The 19,532-nt window shown below is 37.7% G+C and overlaps 1 protein-coding gene across 5 annotated transcripts in view; it reads left to right on the top strand.

The window, feature by feature from the left end:
• The window catches only part of TDP1 (tyrosyl-DNA phosphodiesterase 1), a 45,614-nt gene that overhangs the window by 20,599 nt on the left and 5,483 nt on the right, over positions 1–19,532 (top strand). For 4 of the 5 annotated variants that reach the window (XM_066188644.1, XM_066188646.1, XM_066188645.1 and 1 more), the window contains exons 13-15: positions 2,036–2,143; positions 3,647–3,749; positions 13,740–13,854. In XM_066188644.1, the coding sequence (XP_066044741.1) occupies positions 2,036–2,143; positions 3,647–3,749; positions 13,740–13,854 (326 nt within the window). The remainder of the gene's footprint in view (positions 1–2,035; positions 2,144–3,646; positions 3,750–13,739; positions 13,855–19,532) is intronic. The other variant, XM_066188647.1, reaches the window with a different exon arrangement.

The raw sequence follows: 19,532 nt of genomic DNA on the forward strand, positions 1-19,532 counted from the left end.
GCCATCACTCTGAATGACCTCCCCATCACCCCATTCTTCCCTCAGCTTCATGTGCTGAGCATAATGGTGTATGGTCTGGGGTGTCCCTTTGGTCAGCTGGAGTCAGCTGTCCTGCCCGTCCCCTCCCAGCCTGTTTGTGGGTGGGGTGGTGTGAGAGGCAGAAAAGGCTGTGTGTAGGTGACAGCTGAAATATCTGTGTGTTTGTGCTGTTTCCAGCACAAATCCAAACATAGCCTTTATACCAGCCAATATGAAGAAAATGAACTCTATCCCAGCCAAAACTAGCACGCATTTTCCCCTTTTAATCCTTACATGTTTGTGCTGTCCTACTAGGAAAAACATGGCCAAAATATATGTTCCCCTTTCTGATTTTAACTTTCTGAAATAGGAGTTTCAATCACTTTTGATGAAATCAAACTGCAGTTAGAGTACTGTCGGTAATAGATAGAGGAGAAGTGGTATTACTCTTGCTAAGGCACACTACTTGTATCTGTCTAAGATAAGGAGGCAAAAAGGCAGCAGACTGAGATAGTATCTCAAAATAACTGCAGTTAGTGGTGAGGGGAGAAGTTTGTCCCAGAGTAAAGCAGTGAGGTAAATCTAACAAAAATCAATTTTAAAGTCCCAGTTCTACTATTTTTCCTGTTTTTTTCCTTTTTACAATTTTGAGTTACCTAGTTACTTTTGTCCCGTAAACTTAGATGCTTGCCTAAACTGTCAGTTGTGAGAGAAAAGCTGTTAACCAGCTTCAGCCTTACAGTCAGGATTCAGCCTTACAGTCGGTATGTATGCAAAGTGTGGAGCTTATAGGGAAAGATAAGTTTAGTCAGCTAATTCTGTATCATATTTATCTTAATCTGCCCTATAGAAACAGTCTTTGATGCAGCTTGCATCAAAATATAGAGAAGTCTAGTTTGCATCAAACATGCAGAGTGTTTCAGCTCTTGCCCTTTAAGTATACAGGACCAACTCTAAGAGGTTTTTTTTCCTTCATAGGGGAAGATAGGGTTGTTAAAGTAACTAACTCCTCACCCATGAAATACAAAGCCTCTTAATTTTAAGTGCACTGTATGTTAGTGTTAGTCCTGAAAGTCAACATAGGTAAATAATTCCAGCCCTTCTGAGTCAGTGTGCTCAGGCTTTTAGAGGAACACAGTGCACTTAAGTTTTTCAGAGTTAATTGATTCTTTTTGATTTGTCTATTAGAGGAGAATGCTAAGTTAGGGAAACAGGATTGTGACAACTGAAACCAAAGACTTCCTTCAAATCTGGGGGAAGAAGTATCTTTGGGTGAAGGAGGGTGTATTAAGAAGTTTTCTTCCTGAATTTGGGTGAGGACTAACAGCTGTGAACATAAAGTGCTTAATGCCGTGACTACATACCTTCAGTTACATACATTTATTTACTGCTTGCTTACAGTTTAGTTCTGTAACTTTACTGAATTAATCCAGCAATGGCTTGTTATTTTAAAGTAGTTTTTTAATATACACATAGATATGACCTCTACTCTCCTAAACCCTCAAATTTCTCAGTGGCTTAGAGGCACAGAAAGGGAAAGAGGAAGAGTAGCAGCAACAATCTACCAGTTGCTCTCTGCCCTTATGTCATGGATAATAAATTGTAATAAACTTGGGGAATTCTGTGATGTTTAGTTTGGTGCCAGATTCAGTTGCTTGAAGTCATAATCATTGATAGTCTTCAAAGAAGATGTATTGGCCAGAAGTTTAGACTTAGTTCCTTGAGTGCTATCTGGAATGGAGGAAACTGAAAAAAACTTGTTAAGGAGAACCTGACACACTGAGGAGAATATCTCTTTGGGTTGATTGTGAGGAAAAACCCCTGCCCTTTTGACTACTAATAGAATTGTTAACAGTTCAGTTAAATGTAGTAGTTTAAGATTTTCTCTAGGAGAAATAAGTATTGAGTGTGACAAGTATAAGTAGTATTCCTGAAATCATGGTGCTGTAGTATGGCAAGTATTTTTTAGACCTCAGAATAAAACTCTGTATGAAAAGAATTCCTTTTGCTTTTCTAGCAAATGGTCAGCAGAAGTCACAGGTCGAACTCATGCTATACCTCACATTAAGACATACATGAGACTCTCTCCTGACTTCCAGAAGATTGCATGGTTCTTGGTAACAAGGTAAACATCTAACCAGTACAGCTCTCACTTAAGAACTTTATATATGGGGTTTTTTTGTCAGCTGCACGCCCAGCTGAGTTACTTCCATAGCCTTCATAATGCTTCAATTAGTGATATGAATTTGTCTATATTTAATGTTTCTCCACTGCATTGCCCCATCTGAGGCTGCAGATTGAAATGATTATGTCAGGAACTGTTGATAATCACATTGAAGTCATCTGAGTTGTGACTACCAGTTTTGGGATTCAACACCAACTAAAGTGATAAATATTTTTAAATCTTGGGTTAATTTTCTTTAAGGTATGCTGTGGTATGGTAGGAATGTGCTGGTCTCTACAAAATAGGTAGAGTTTGGGTTGGCTGAAATTATTGTTGGGCTGCTCTAGTGTTATAAAACGGGTACCTAGATTTTGGAATCTGATCTTCTGTCAGATTGAGTTGTTTAGCAGTCTGCCTTGAAGCATAAGCTTTATATTTCTGTTGTTTAGTTGTTAAAGAAGTGAAAAGAGGAAGTGAGAAACTCCTCGACTTAACTTGAAGGGAGAATGTCTTGCTGTGAGCAAAAAATACAGATGTATTTCAGTTTTGCCAAAACTGATTTTTATGCAACCCTATGTTGTACAGATTATGATCTGTCCTTACTCTTAAATGCTCAGTTACTTGAATTTTTTTTTCTTTTTATATTTGGTCTCTTCAACTTTCATCACTCACTGATACTGTTGGCTATAACAGTGGTAGTGATTAATGTGCTTTTTGAAAGGTTTTAAGTCATTTAAATGTGCTCACTTCACCTAATACAGAAATTCATGGTTGCTTTTTTTTCTTCTCATATTTCTTCTGTTCCACTGTTACCAAACAGCATCCAGTATGTCCATCAGTTGAAATGTGTAAATTTTGCATTGTGCTGTAGAAGTAGGTTTTGACAACAGAATTGCATATATTTTTTGACTCCCAAACTGATCTACTTTGTACTAGGTAGTGATGAAAGATTAACTACAGCGTGGTGCTGAATAGCAAATTGAATCCAAACCTCTTTGAGTATTTGTTTTCATAAATAGATCAAAGAACAAAAGGCCAAGAGCAAAAGATACTGTTTAACACTGTGTACTAAAATGCGAACCCACTCTGTACTGAAACTAGTCATAGCCTTTAATCTTTATAAGTCATCAAATTGAAGCTATTTACCAGTACCAAATTCTTTTCTGAAATGTGCAGAGAAGATTCAAAAGGCTGAATTTGTCTTGTAGATCTGTATGACAGAAATAGGCTTGTATAATTATCCACATGTGTTGTATGAATGCCTTTATACGTATTGTCTCTGTTGCTCCCACTGTGCTGTAAAAATAGCAGTAAGGAATAACAACCAAGTCACTTTTTGTGAGAGGACTATTCTCATTGAATTTAAGTTCTCCTGATAGAAGGACGTTGCTACACTGTTATTTAAACAAATGTTTTCTGCCCTGAAGATTGTGCCTCACTAATATGCTTTGTTTCTCTTCGCAGTGCCAATCTATCTAAAGCAGCTTGGGGAGCTCTGGAGAAAAATGGCAGCCAACTGATGATCCGTTCTTATGAACTTGGAGTTCTTTTCTTGCCTTCAGCATTTGTAAGTTCACAGTTCAAGCACAAATCCTAGGATATGACCAAAATCTGCAAATATTTGTGAATACAAGCATAACTAAATAATCTGATCAATAGGTTCTGCATTTCCAGATTAGAAAGTTAATAGGAAATGGAATTAGTCAGGTACTCATAGAGTCTTGTTTTCCTACACAGCAGGTATGGATTTGGTATTGCTGTGACTTTTTTCATCTTACTGACAGGCAATAAAACTTTAAAATTGTAACATATATTCTAAGTGTTACTGGAAAGGATGATCAAATCTCTTCTTTTGTGCTTTTTAAAACTAGGCTGTAAGTGCATATTCACATTGAAGTAAGGTGTGTGCGTTGTAACGTGAGAAACTATTCCTAATGTTGCACCAGTTGCTGTTCTTGCTCATTCTCTGAAATGCATTTGCAGTCATGTGACTGTCTCTTAATATCAAGTTCCTTATTGAACTATACTTGCTGGTATTTAGCCCTCTACAAAATCCTGTGGAAGAAAGTCCTTAACTGTACATTGTATTTAAGAAAAAAAGCTTCTCTTCTTTGTTTAGGTTGGATTTTGTCTATTACCTGACTGGGGGAGATGCAAGTTTTTTGTTACATGGCTGATTCTTTCTTCTCTCTGGTGAGCTGATAGTGCCAAAATGTTCTCAACAGCAGTTAGTCTGTGATTACCATTCAAACCATTCAAACTTCTTCCTGTGTGAAATTTATTCTTTCCAGGGAAGAAACTGCAAGTTTCTCTGAAAAAGTATTTGTATGCTAAAAGTCCTTAGAAATATTTTGCTGATGAAGAGTATTTATTTCCTAGATAACATTCACAGATGATGACATAATGTTCTGTTATTTCTGCTGATTAATAATGTAGTCCCAAATGAATATTTACTAATATTATGACATTGTAAAAATGTTTGCCTACCATAACTGGATAATTGTTGTCTCCTGAGATTACATATTAAAATGGATGGTTTCTGACTGCAGCTAAAGAACTCCTGTATCTCACTCTTGACATTTATAGTGAGTTTGTATAGTAGTGAGGTCTCTGATATCATAAACCTTAGAGATGTTTTTCTCCAGCATGGTTGATGTGGAAGAAAATGTATTTATCAGAGAGTGAAACAAGAAAATTCCTACAGCTTCTTATAGTAGGAAGCTTTGTTTTTTATATCGATGAGCTCTAAAAAAAAAAAAAAGGAAACACCATTTGTGTAAACAACTATTAGTAACAGAATAATGAAGCATTGGGCGAACAAAGTTATGCAAAAATTTGACTTTTAACAGCAACTGGCCTGAAAGGGATAAATTAATGCTCTTGGAAGTTGGCTAGTCCTACTTCCAGTTGGCTATCTCCAGGTGTTGCCAAGGAAAGAATTTATGGTACTGGTATATTTTTACCTAGTAAAAGATGGGTTTTGTATAAACGTAACTGATCACCAGATGACACTGTCAGGTAACATAATTTGAGTGTTCTTGTTCTAACTGGCTTTTCTGTGCATACTTCAAATGGGTAGAAAATCAGGAATGTCTGAATTAGTCTTTTTGCCAAGAATGACCATACCTGTCTTATATTTTGCCAGTCTGCAAACTTTTCACTTAAAAAACCCCATTGTAATAACAAAACCCTCTCCCACTTCCCACTACTACCCCCTCCCTCAAACCCTCGTGAGAAACATTTGGCTTGCATTCTATCTTGAATCTTGCATTCAACACAGGATTCTCTCTATCTGCTTTTTTATAGACTCCTTTTAAGTGCTGGAGGGCTGAAATGAGAAGCTGTCTCTCTTCCAGGCTTTCTCAACCCCAGCTTTCTCAGTGTGTCTTTGTAGGAGAGGTGCTCCTGCCCTCTGATGATCTTTGTGGCCCTTGTGTGGGCTTGCTCTAACAGGTCCATGCTGGGAACTCCAGAGCTGGATGCAGCACTTCAGGTGGGGTCTCATCAGAGCAGAGCAGAGGAGCAAAACCCCCTCCCTTGCCCTGCTGCCCACACTGCTTTGGATGCAGTCCAGGACACAACTGGCTTTCTGGGCTGCAAGTGCACATTGCTAGGTCCTGTCTGGCCTGTACCCCAAGTCCTCCTCCACAGGGCTGCTCTCAGTGGCTTCTCTCAGTCTGTGCTCCTGTCTGGGATTGCCCTGACCAAGGTACAGCACCTTGTTCTTGATGTTGTTGAAGCTGTTGAGGTTCTTGTGGGCCCATTTCTTGAGCTTGTCTAGCTTCCTGTGGATTGCATCCCATGCTTCAGGTGTGTCAACTGCACCACTCAGCTTGATGTCATAGATAGGCTTGCTGAGGGAGCACTCAGTCTGTGTTATTGGTGAAGGTGCTGAAGAGCACCAGTCCCAAGGCAGCACTGAGGGACATTGCTTGTCACCAGCCTCCAGCTGGGTATAGAACCACTGACCACAACTTTCTGGCTGTCTTCACTCCGTTAGTTGTACTGGCATGAGTGCTCCGTGGATTCTTTATCCCTTAAACCAGCTCAGACTGGCTGAAACAAAACACGACAGGTTTCCAAAGTCGTTCCATGAACCAGCTCAACATGATCAGGTGAGGGCTAATGGCAAGGAAGAAGTAGGAAGGACAAATTCAAGGGGCAGAAAGGTGAGTGGGGAGATCATTTTGAGGTAACCTTCTTTCGGCCTGGTTTTGGAACCAGAGCTTATGGAGAATGAACGGTCCATTAAGTTTTGGATAGAAAATAGGAAAAAATGGATCTGGGTAAGAAAAGCATGGTGTGCCGTAATGAAGTACAGCCAAGCTTCCAGATCTTTCCCTTTTTGTCACTCTGGTTACTTTAAAATAGCCATTGTTGGGGTAGTAGAAGGCTTTACTTTATCATATCAAAGGAGCATCTCAAAACTCAGTGGTCAAAAGCAGATGCTTGTGGAAAAGTATAATGGCCGGGCATTTATGTAGTAGTTTGTCCCTCTGTATTTCACGACTTAGAGGCCTATTCAGTGAGCATCTCCTGTCTTCTCTTAAATGTCTGTAGGCTTTTGGCAGTCACATTCTGCTCTGGCTGAGTTCCACAATGTAATACTGTCACATGAAGCAGTGTTCCGAAAGTTACTCATTTGAAGGTTTTTTTCTTCTTGCATTGAAAGATGCAAGAACCATGTGATCACTAGTCATCCTTTTCATACCTTTCTTTCCAGACACCTTTATCTAGATTGAAGAGTTCTTATCCTGCTCAGTTGTTCCTAGGGGGGAGATTTTTTTATCAATTTTTCTCAATTTTTTTTTCCTCTGTATAATTTGGGTTGGAAGGGTGGTAAGTAGAGGGACAAAGGTTGTACTTAAAAAGAAGATTCTAGAGAAATCTCTAGACCCAGATATAAGACTATTACACAATGATGTTCTCAAGGTTCTCCTCACTGAGTCTGTTTGGCCTGCTGTATTTTTACAAAGTGGTGTGTAACATTAGCTAACCATGGTGTGAATACAATGCTTTCTCTCTACAGCCCTCACCTCTCTTGTCTTTGTGAATTATAGAAAGCTCCTATGCTTTCTATCATTTCTACAGCTTTTAGATGGCTGTACTAAAACTTGTCAGTGTGCACAAGATAGTCTTATGTTATTCAGACCTCTCAGAGTGCAACTTAATTGAAACTCTTTTAAAACTTGCGAGAAAATGTAACAATATGTATTTTGGAAGAGAAAGTTCTTTTTCTCCCAGTTTCCTATATATTGACAATTAATTGTGAAGACTGGCATCCAGAAGAGAACAAATCACCTGATTAGTCACATGATATGGTGTATATGGGAGCAAAGCAGGGAGGGAGACTGCAGCTGCTTTTCTTTCTTCTCTGAGAAGTGCCTGCAGAGACTCTTGGTAACAAGGAGGTAGTCAGACAAATACTGATACTGGGCTTATGTACATGCAGTCATCTGATATTCAAGTTGCATTGCTTAGTTGATGAATTTCTTATGCATATGCCCTGCAGTTAACTCTGCATAAAAAGTGCTTCTTTGATAACTTAGTCTGCTTGTCACACTGGTTCACTGTGGTTTTAGAATGCTATGTGGCAGAGTAATTTTAAATGAAGATAACAAGAGGAGTGGGAATAGACTAAAATTTTTAGAAACTGAAAAGTTTGTTTACAACAGAAGTTATAAAAGTAGAGTATAAACTATATATAAAAGCAAAGTATAAACTACATGAAGTGCTTTGAAACATAACTGAGCTTTCCTAGGCCTCAAGGGACTTACCATGCTCTAGCTATCAGAATGCTGATTTAATACTGGCAGTTTCTGATCGTTCTGTTTCTTTAGGTTATTTCATGCAGTTTTATCGTAAAGTTCATGACACGTATTCTGGTGGTTTAGACTGATTCTATGACTTAGCATCACAGAATTATTTAGGCTGGAAAAAGATCTTAAAGATCATGTAATCCAACCGTTAAAATATCCCTGGCAGTGATGGAAGTTGAACCCATGTCCCAGAAGAGATAGGAGCCTTAATCCAGTACCTGAGACTACTTGGCCACACTACCGTAGTGTATTTGCATAGCACACACTTAATGTCACTTATCTTAAGAGCGCCTCTGGCTCTGCAGTTTGTGCCTTCTATTTTCTGCTGAATACAAATTTGGAAGTGGATCGTTCCTCACTTGCTATCAGCTGATTGCCAGTTTTTGTCTTTTTTTAAAAAATGCTTCCAGAATTATGCTTTGAGGTTGGGTCTTGGCTTGGTGTGCTAATACAGACTCTCAGAATTATGTTGAATGGTTGTTCTCAGTATAGCAGCAGCTGTTATCATTTACAGTTTTAGTGTTTAGGGAAAAATCAGCTGATGCTGGCATTAGATCACAAGCTTCTATTGAGTAAAAAATAATGCTTATAAGAAAGATTGTCCTGTGTTTGAACTACATTTCCCTTTCTATCTCCATCTCTATTTCTCACTTCCTACATGTACACTCTCTTTTTCAACTTGCTCTTTCAGCTGCTGGGGATTCCTTTCCAGAGGCTGAGATAAAGTGCATCTTTAACAGGTAAAACATGTAGTGAGAGCGCAGTGACCAAAAAGCATGGAGTTCTGGACGGCATGTTCCAGTAATTAGTTTGTCTGAAAAGTCTTGGAAGTGACTAATGGAAAGCCTTTTAAGTAAATGGTTCTTCCTCACAGCTTCTGTGTCTGATAAGATGCTAAGATAAATTGAGCTTGACCTGTAAAATAGTATAAAAATTTGTGAAATACTTAAATCTTTTTAGAGGTTTGTTGAATGTGTTGCTGGCTCAGTCAGCTTTTAGAAGTACAAGCTCAGAGAAATATAACAGATGCTATTAAACCAAAAACTCACCCATAATTTCTTACCTAGTGCTATCAAATTCTACAACTATATCTAGATAATCAAACTCAGACAACTAACAACAGTATTTCAGATTCTGAAGTGCTGTATTTGATGGTGAATACTCACTGGTGAAGTACTGTTTTGTAATTGACTCTGAGGCTGGGTGTATGAACTGAATCTGGATTAGAGAGCAGCCATCATTGTGCATGTGATTTTTCAGAACTGAACAGGTAAAATTTTTGCTGAGTTCAAATAACTGAGGCAGGCACCTTCAGTAATAGCTCAACTTAGAGCAGAACCAAAATCAAGTCGGTTAAGCTCTTTGACTGTAACACCGACTTCCAAGGCCATGTAGTACCACTTTCTTCTTTGGTTTTTTCTAGTTTTAGTTGAAGTCTTTCAACCCATGTAATGTAGAGGGGAGTGGGAAAGCTAATACAACGTAAATAAACCAAGATTTTATATGTAGACTTTAGGATGTTAAGCCTTGCTTTAAGTGTTCACAGAACTGCCACAAAGTTTTCAGATTCCAGTGTTAAAGACACCCAGACACACACTTTCCAAACCAAGAAACTTTGGGTTTAGGTACCTGAGTTTATCAGTGTGGGTTTCTTAAAAAAAAAAAAAATCTTCTGGTATGGTTGAATAAAGCTCTCTTTTGAATAATTGTGCCCAGTGTTGAGGAAGGATTTTGCTGTGTATTCTGCTGGCCGCTGTAAAGTTTGTGTGCATCCTTAATTCTTTGCTGCCCAAACTACCAAGTTTTTTAGTAATTTTGCCAGATAAGACTATTCTTCTGTTTACTGGCATTGGAAACAATAGTCCTATAATCATCCTGTGGGATAATCATTTGTCTCCTGTTAAAAGTTACTTTGGTAGGATCAAAATGCTGTGATAGTATCAGTCTTAATTCCCACTTAAATAGGGCTACCAATTCCTACCTTTATCATATGTGATTTTTTTAATAGCCTGTGAACTGCTTTGTGTTTGGGGAAAAAACCTCAAAAACTGGAAGGCAGTATTTTAAAAGCTGTTAAACTTCTTTTTTCCATTCTTCCCAATGACTGCTTTTTCAATGTGAGATGCTAAGGCACTAATAGAGGCCATATCAGCACCTAAAGCTTTATAAGTACAAAAAAAAGCTTTCCCAGTTGAGATATGTATTTATTAACATTTCAAAATGTATTGCTGTAAGCAGCAAAGAGCAAAATAAAGCTGCATAGGAAAATATTCTGAAAGAATAGAATATGGCTGAGGAAAATTTACAAGTCAGACAAAATTATTTTAGGCAAGATCCTGCTGGTTTGTTTTTTGGAAACAGCAATGAGAGCTGTCAACATTCAGGAAATACTCAAAACAAAGTGTGTGACTTACTTCAATTTCTGTGTGAAGATAGACACATGAGTTATTTTTAAAAGCATGTGAATCTCCTCAGAGAGCCTTGTTAAAGAATGTATTCCACAAACTAGACTCTTACTCCAGGGTGTTTTGAGGAAAACTAAATGTCTTTTCATAGATGAATATTTCCTGAGTGGAAGATCTCTATAGGTTAAATTCTGATGGACAAATAAAACAGTTTTGGGACGAACTGGTGCAGTCAAGCAGCCTTGGAGGACAGCATCAGAGTCTTTCAGAGGATAGGAAAATAAAATTGCTGAGTACTAAGGAAGAAGAAGAGAAAAGCAAAGTTGTAGAAAAAGAGAGGGAAGCAAAATGCCTGAAAAGAAAGATGCTGAAGAAACAACAGGGCATGGAGTGTAGAAGAAATTTAACAGAAACAAAAATATTGCTAGATTGAAGAAAACAATGGATAATGAGAAAAAAAAACCCCAACAAAAAACCCAAAAAACAAACAAAAAAAAAAGAAAAAACAAAACAAACAAACAAACAAAAAACACCAAAAAAAACCAGATGAAAAATGTCCTTACTTTGCTTACTTTGTAGGTAGAGGCGAAAGTAGGTTGTGTTAAAACACTTTTGTTTCACAAATGTCCAACTCAGGTGGTGCCAAGCAGCAACTTTGTAATTTTGGTGCTGTTGATCACGCAAATGAAGTTTGTTGTAGCATAAGAACCATCTCACAATACAGCAGAGAAACCTTCTCTGCTGTTCCACATTTCTTCCATAGATGATGTAGAAGAGAAGCTCACGGGATGTCTGGGTAATCAAACCTCACAGATGTCACATACATTTATGACAATTTAAATGTCATCTTGTGAGTAGTATCTGGGAATACATACCGCCCAGACCCTCCCACCAACTGCAGCCTGACTCTGTGAGTTATGAAAAAAAAATCTCTTGGCACCACCACCACTTACACAGTTCCTGTTGTTGGTGAGCTATAGAATCCCTGGCATATTTCATGTTCTTTCCACTACAAACAGAAGTATGGTTATTTGCATTTTTACATGAAATTTCTAGCAATCCCTGAGTGATTCAAATTCATTGGAAGTAAGGCTATACAACTTGATTGTTGCATTTTGTCTAAGTAATTATGATTTTTTCCAGTAATTTTCAAACCCTTAGATGTTTATGAGCTTTTAAAAATAATCTTGCATATTTGCATTGGTTTGTTGTTACATCGAGGCTAAGCTCCACAAAATGCTGTAGCCTGGTTTTTAATGAAGACTTACCAAAATATCTGACTTAAAGGGTATAAGAAAGGGAAGTTCAAAATGGATTCTTTCACACAGTCCTTAGTACAGACTTCGTTTGTTTCCTCTGTTCTTTCATTTAAACACAGTGACTTTTGCCTAGTCCTTGAAATAATATGTAGTGTTTCTTACATCATAACCTATAGTTTGCTCTTACTTTGGGTCATGAGACAAAAGATGCATCTATATTCTAAAGGAGATTCTTGAACTGACTTGTTAGAACTGCTGTCTGACATTGTCTTCGGCAGCTCTCCTTTTTCTAGGTTACTATTCTTCTGGAATATTAAAGAAAAAGGCAGCAGGCTGCATTCATTCCCATGCTTTGTGTGGTCATGTGGATGTTGCTTTCTCCATAACATTTGATGGTGTAAAACTTCACTGAAGAAAGACTTGCAGTATTGTATATAGATGAGACTCTCCATTCAGACAGTGTGTGTGTTTGAATACCACGGGATTTTTTAGAAGTAATTGGGATGTTTGTACTATCCTAAGACAGTAATGCTGTAAAACTCAGACTGGAAGACCATAGAGCTTGAATAAAGTATAAGTTAATATTTGGACTTGAGCTGGCAATGTGCACTGGCAGCCCAGAAAGCCAATTGTGTCCTGGGCTGCATCCAAAGCAGCCTGGGCAGCAGGGCAAGGGAGGGGATTCTACTCCTCTCTTCTGCTGAGACCCCACCTGCAGAGCTGCATCTGGCTCTGGGGTCCCAGCACAGGAAGGGACCTGAGTCCAGAGAAGAGACACAGAAATGGTCAGATCTGGAGCACCTCTCCTATGAGGAAAGACAGAGCTTGGGGTTGTTCAGGCTGGAGAAGAGAAGGCTCCAAGGAAACTTTATTGCAGCCTTTTAGTACCTAAAGGGGCTTGTAAGAAAGGGGACAGACTTTTTAATAGGAACTGTAGGGACAGGACAAGGGTTCTAAACTAGAAGAGGGTATATTTAGGCTAGATCTAAGAAAGAAATTCTTTACTGTGAGGGTAGTGAAACATTGGCACAGGTTTCCCTGAGGGGTGATAGATACCCCATCCCTGGGAACATTCAGGATCAGATTGAATGGGTCTCTGAGCAACCAGCTTCTAGTGGGAGATGTCCCTGTCCAGTGTACAGGGATTGAAGTAGATGACCTTTGAAGATCCTTTCCAACCCAAACTATTCTATGATTTTTAGAAAGAAAAATAGCTGTCAATAATATTTTATAAATAAATTAAAAAAACTTGATAGCCTTTAAATTTCTAGTCTGTTGTAATCAAGCTGTACTTGATTGACAGTAAGCTATTTGAAATCTCAGAACTAAGAGATTCTACTTTTGTGTAACTCGCTACAGTTGGGATTCAATTTCTCTGGAGAAGTAGCTAAGCAATACTGTCTGCCCAAGTTACTTGAATCACTTTAAGTCTCTGCCTTTGTACTGTGTTGCATTTTTTCTTTTTATAGTCCTTAACCTTGTTTGACAGTAATGCTGTCATTCTAATATAAGTGTAGTCTGTGAAGCTTTTGTGCAAGCAGTTTCAAATCTTTATTTAATTTTTTGTGTCTGTGGATGATGTTACCCAAGATGTCTGAAAAGCACAGATTTGAAGACTTGCTTCTATAACAAAAAGTGATTTCTGGTGTAGTCCATGAAACATACTGAGTATCCAATTAATGTGGTCAGAATGAAACTAAGCAGCAAAGAGAAATTTTTGGAACTTTTCACTTTAGTTAAATATTAAACACTGAAGGAGTTCACCTAGTTAACATGGAAATAAAATGGTATATGTGTAAGGGCCTGAGAAAGAAGAATATATCAAATATGGACCCACATGTGGGGCCAAGCCAATGGATGTAATAAAAAGAGAAGAGCTGAAATAACAGAAGTAAGAGAAGCTGAGTTTTTAAGATACGAAAGTGCTTCATGAAGTATTTAATCTCAGTAAAGGAGGTAAAAGGTTTTGTTGATTAAAATAGCTCACTGAGAAAGATTATATTGTAGATTTAGTTTATCTTTTTCCCCAGAAACTGATAAATCTTTTCTTCTGTATGTTTCCCTTCTTTCATAGGGATTGGACAAAGGTTACTTTCATGTAGGGCAGAAAAAGCTTTCAGAAAAGAAAGATTCAGCAACGTATTTTCCTGTACCATATGACCTGCCACCAGAACAGTATGGAAGCAAAGGTAAGGTGTGACTTCAGAAGAAAAGTAGGCTTGTATTCTACATGAAGCAAGCTAATTGAGTAACTCTGAGTCAGTTGAATACTGCTGTGTTCCAAAGATTTATTTAAACTTTTTTGTGGTGTGATTGTGATTTGGTAACAGTTCCATGTTCTGCTTGTGACTTCAAAGAAAGCAACTGTAAGGTTCTTTATTCTAATATTTTTTATTGTTTAGGTTTTGTATCAATAACTTCAATGCTAGTTCTTATTCCTCTTTTGTGATTCTTATATGCATTAAGAAAATAGATATTCTTTATGGAATCAAAAAGGTTTTTTGCAGAGCTAATAGGGGAAGGAGTGTTGAAAAGGGAGTGTTTGGAAGAGAGGAGGCATGAGCTAAAAACTCCTCTGGAAGTGGAATGTGAAAAGTACTGTAGTGTAAATATGAAAGAATTGCTGTAAATCAGAAAAAAGAAGAGTTGCTTTTGCTCCATTCTATATTTCATAACACTTGAAGAGTTGTACAAAATCTCAACTGTCTCAGTTTCTGAGATCATCTCTAGAACGTGCAAATCAGGAAAGTGGTAAGTGTGTGGTGATGGCTGAAAAATATAAAAATGTATGGAGGATCATGTTGACGTGCAACCTGAAATATTTGGGAACAGTAAATTTTATATTTTTGTCCTTGAAACAAATGTCAAAAGATTGTAACTAACTTCCTTTTTGAGAAGCCTTGATCTAAGAAAGACAGCATCAGAACAGAGCTTGAAGTAGGAGCAACACAGTTTATAGAAACTCAAATGTTTCAGTAAACCTTTGAGCTAATGAATGATGTGGGGAGAAAGAACATTTAAAAGCTAAGAAATCAACAGGCTTTACAATAGCGTCTTACATAGTAAATAAAAGTGAAGGCACAGGGTGATTGAAGCTCTGCTGCAGGAGGAGACTGTGAGCTTGATGCTTCTTCCTATAGCTAAGTAAGATGGCTTCACCAGCATATTCTACATTAGGTGACCTGTAGTAAACACCAACCCTGAGGCTTACTCTGTTGGCTTGACCTGTTTTTTTACCTGTACGCTTTCACTCATCACTGCTTTTCAGACACTGCTCTGTGCAGTTGATCCACTTTTTTCTAGACAGCGGAAAGCCCCTGGTTTTCCTTCCTTCTGCACAGTTTGTCGCCGTTGATTTAAGTTCCACGTGATTCAGTCCTCCAAGTCTCAGTGGCACTGATCAGATCTTTCTAGCTGTACAGTGGCTCCTAGCTTCTGTTTGCTATCCATCTGTGTGCATTGGTGTAGAGCCATGTCACTTTTTTAGAGGAACAAGCCCTAAGGGCTTTGCAGCATTTCACAGGTATTTTCCTGTTGGTTCCTACTGCAGCAGCAACCCTTGGCTTCTTATGTGCTGCTCAAAACTCCATCCTCTTCCACTACTACATCTGGACTAAAGCCCTTGCCTGAAGTTCTGGCCAGCTTGTTGGCAAAGAGACACATGCCCCACTTAGGCAGGTGAATCCCTTCAGCTTCCCACAAGCCTGGCTTCTCACCAGTAGACCCGTGGTCATACAAGTCCAAACCTTAAAAACAGCTACCCAGCCAGGCATTCACCTCCTTGGTATGATGCATGTTCTGTATCCTCTGGAAAGATGGATTGTTCTGCTCAAAGAGCTTACTCCTTATCAAAAAGGCCTCTCAGGTGTTTTTTTTCCCAGAGAAGAAATACTGGTCCAGTGTAGAAATGATGACACAAACTGTTAGACTGTTTGGTTTGGTATAAAACGCACTGAGTACTATTACTGCTGTGTCAGGGAACGGAGGCAGGGATTGTGCTGGCCTTATCGGCTAATGACAGGGTAAGAGTACACTACAACTACATCAACTGCCTGTTGTGCTCTGGGATATGTTAACCAATACTCAGACTGGTGGGTTTAGGAAGATTTTTCTAAGAGGTCATACTTAAATTTTTGGAGATTTTAAAACAAAGATTAATAGAATTCATGTGTGTTCTCAAATATTTCATATACTATCTTCCTTGTGCATAAATATACTTGTATAGTTGATATTGTCCTTGGTTTAATTCCAACATCTAACCCATTGTCAGTGAATTTTATGCATATTTCAACTAAATGTAAAGGATTTTTTTCCAAATAACTTTTTTCACTTCCTGTATGGAAAACTTGTTTCTCTGGAGAACTGGTTTGACTGTAGTTCTGATTTTGGGTCTTAGCTACTTCTGGTGATATGCACAGATGTCAGATTTGAGGTTGTCTAGGCTTTGGCAGTGGAAATGAAGCCAGCTGCCTATGCTGTTTCACATCCCTTTCCTGAATATTCTGTTTCAGTTTGTCAGCCTCCTGTTGGAAAAGATGTTGAAAGAATTCCCATCTTGAGGGATGGACTCATAAAATAATCTGTCCTTAACAATACAGTTGTCAACTCCCAAACTCTCTGGAGTGTGATATAAATAGATTTATTTTAATAAAGTCTTGAGAAGCAAAAATGCAAGTAATTATCCTTTCCCCAAAGAAACCATAGTGACTGATCCTTATAATTGAAGGAGAAAAGGCTCTGGGGGATTTTCCATGAACTCAGATTCTCTAACTATGGGAAAACAAAGTACATGTCACTTTCAAATAATCAGAAAAATCCTATTAGGGGCAGGAGAAAGGAAAAGTGGGCAGAATAGTGAAGAGATGGTCAGGAGCAGAGCCATGCATTTGCCATAAAGTTCTACTTGGAAGATTGCAAAATTTTTAAAAATGTTGTTTTTTCCTGTATTTAAACAAATTCTAATAATGGATTAGATATACTTAGAGGAGTCTATTATCATATAATGTAACAAAATGAAAGAAAAGGAGTTTTCTAGCTTGTGAAAATAATTTAATTGCAGAGATTCTTTGTCATTCAGTCACAAAGACTTTCTGTCATACTAATTGGTGTTTATCCTATTGGACGGGACTTCACCATGAGAACAGTTACAGTGAAATAAATGCATCTCAGGACATACAATTATAAACTTACCAGTAAATGATGTAAATAATTTGTCTCAGTCATAATAATTCATGAGGTTGATCCACAAGCTTTTAAAGTCCATTAACTTCAGTAGTATTGAAATAATTTGGCCTCTGTCCTTCTTTTCTTGCACCAGTATAACAGGGAGGGAAAAGATAAAGATGTCTTGTCCTACTTTGCCTGGTTTGCCTCACTAGTCAGTGGGTTTCATTCTAAAACCCAAGTTTTAGGCAAAACAGAAATATAGAATGACTTGGAGAAAGAGTCATAAAGATTTTCTTCCTATTTTTCCTCCAAAGATTTCTAAGGAGTGTAAGTTGAGATCATTGTGAGACAGGTAACTTCTTGGATTTGTACTGTTTTCTCTCCTAGAGAGATGGATTGTCCCTCACTGAAACATAGTCATAGGCTAAGCTGTACTCATTGAAGGGTTCATTGATGTGCGTTAAGATGTCACCAGTAGGGAAATCATAATATTTAAAATTATAATATGACAGATATTTAAAATCTTGCCATTGCTTTCATTTAGTTTCCAGCTGTATTTCAGACTTGCACAGAGACATGTTGTGCAATACGTGAACAGGTCAACCCTACCTGCTTCTGCCAGCCAGAGTCATTTGATCTCCCTGAAGAAAGAATAAAATTTACCTGAGTCTCAAACCATAGCTGGAAACAGAATAGGCACTTGAAGTTGTGGTGGGGAGTTTATAAGGTATCTGTGAGAGAAATCATACCAGAATATTTTAAGTAGCTTATTTTGACTACATAGAGTGATTGAAAACAACCCAACCACCCAATCAAAGCTACCAGCAAACACTATAATGATTGGGAAAATATGTTTCGACCTAAAATAGCTAGAAAATGATTATATAATCAATTAGCTCAATGAATAATGAATCTCTAGTTTATCTGTATTGTAAAATATATTGTTGCTACACAGTTTTGGGCTATTTCATTTGGTGTTTTTCCTAGTGAGTTGCACTTAACTTTCTAGTTCTGGGTAAGTGTGATGAGATTTCTGTTTAATTGGCTCTGTTTTTTGCTTTTTGTAGGAAGACTTCAGCAAATGAAACAATTCTCTGTGTTATTATTCTGCCAGATTTTAGATTTATTAATCATGAGTATTTGTTGCAGAACTCTTAAGCACTATTGAAAAGGGAATGAACTAAAAATAGATCCATCAGCCATTCTTTGAGTTGTGACTGGGTTACAAGCAGGAATTTATAAAAGCTTTTTCTGAACTCTTAGTTCAAAATCCTCTGTAACTTAAACCCTGTGGAAGAGAACCCTATAAAATAGGGGTTGGGGTAAATGCATTCTAATAAACAAGTTGTTTCTCATTTAATTTTCTCTTAAGTGTATATATAGAGATCAAAGAAATAAGCTATTAGTTAATTAACAGTATAGAGAAAATAAATATGTATGCAAGAAAATAAGACAGGTTCCAACTCAGTTGAGATTAATCTAAAGTGAAGCTACGCATTAGTCTCTATACGTGCCAATTACATTAATTACCTTAGTTGTTTTGCCCTTTGTTGAAGATTTCTTTCCTGAACAATTCTCACATCTTGTAAAAATCTATTAAGATGTATTTCATTATGTTCCAGTGAGAAAATATATTTTACCCTTGGTAACTGGGGGCTAAAAGCTGTCAAATCTCATGCTGGAAAAATGGTGAGGAGGCTGGGAAAATAGTGGGGAAATGAGATGAAAATTAGCTTTAATATAAGTTCAGGCATTGTGCACAAATTGACAGTCCACTTAATTCATTAGTCCTCTAGCTGAAGTTTTCAACCTCTGACAGCTGTGATTTTGTTAAGCATGCACAAAAGGATCTTTAACATATCTCACAAGAATAGCTCTCTCCCTTATGAGGGGCCCTGCTCACTGTTCAATGTTCCATTGCCACACTTACATGGAAAAGCAAATTGACCTTTTTCTTGTAACTTCAGATACTCAGTGCTTGATATTTTGTCTGATGAGTGGGAATAGGGAGTATGGTGAAATTACATTTGATAAATATTTATAGTGATTTCAGGAAACCATAGTAACACTGCATCTCATTTATTACAGATAATGTGTTGTGCTGGATAAAAGGAAGAAAGACTTCATGGCATATTTGCCTCCAGCTCTGATAGGCTTAGGTGTATTTGTGTTTAACCTGTTACCTAAAGAGTTGAAAGAATTTTCATTTATCCTGCTTTGTGCTAGTGGCACAGTGCTTAAAAAAAGAGATCAGTGTTTTGTCCAGCAAAGCTATAGGAATTCTTTGGTACTCTGAGTTCCCTCACAGGGATCTGCTGTATCCTCAGGAGGTTGTATAAGTTCAGGGAAAATGTCACTGTATGTGGTCTCTACCTTTCTCTCACTTTCTTTTTCTAAGTCCTCGAATGCTCTGCACTACTTTCTCTGTCAAGTAGTTAAAATGTTTTTGAAGAATTAAGATAGTAGACTTCTGGGAAAGTAACTTATATTTTTCAATAACCACCTTTTTTTTTTCTAATTAATGTTGCATAGCTGCTTGAAACCTGTGTACTTTCTAGGGTTTGAAAGAACTAGACTAGCAACATCCTGTATTAATTTTTAGAGTACTTCAAGTACTTTCAGTGTGCCTAGTATGGTACAAAGTCTAAGAGAATATCCTTTCTTCTTAGCAGGTGGCAACTAGAAGCTGGTCCAGTTTCTA

This window comes from Chamaea fasciata, unplaced genomic scaffold (assembly GCF_029207755.1).
Source record: "Chamaea fasciata isolate MVZ Bird 193981 ecotype frontalis unplaced genomic scaffold, bChaFas1.0.hap1 SCAF_7, whole genome shotgun sequence".
NCBI classification, from domain to species: Eukaryota; Metazoa; Chordata; class Aves; order Passeriformes; family Sylviidae; genus Chamaea; species Chamaea fasciata.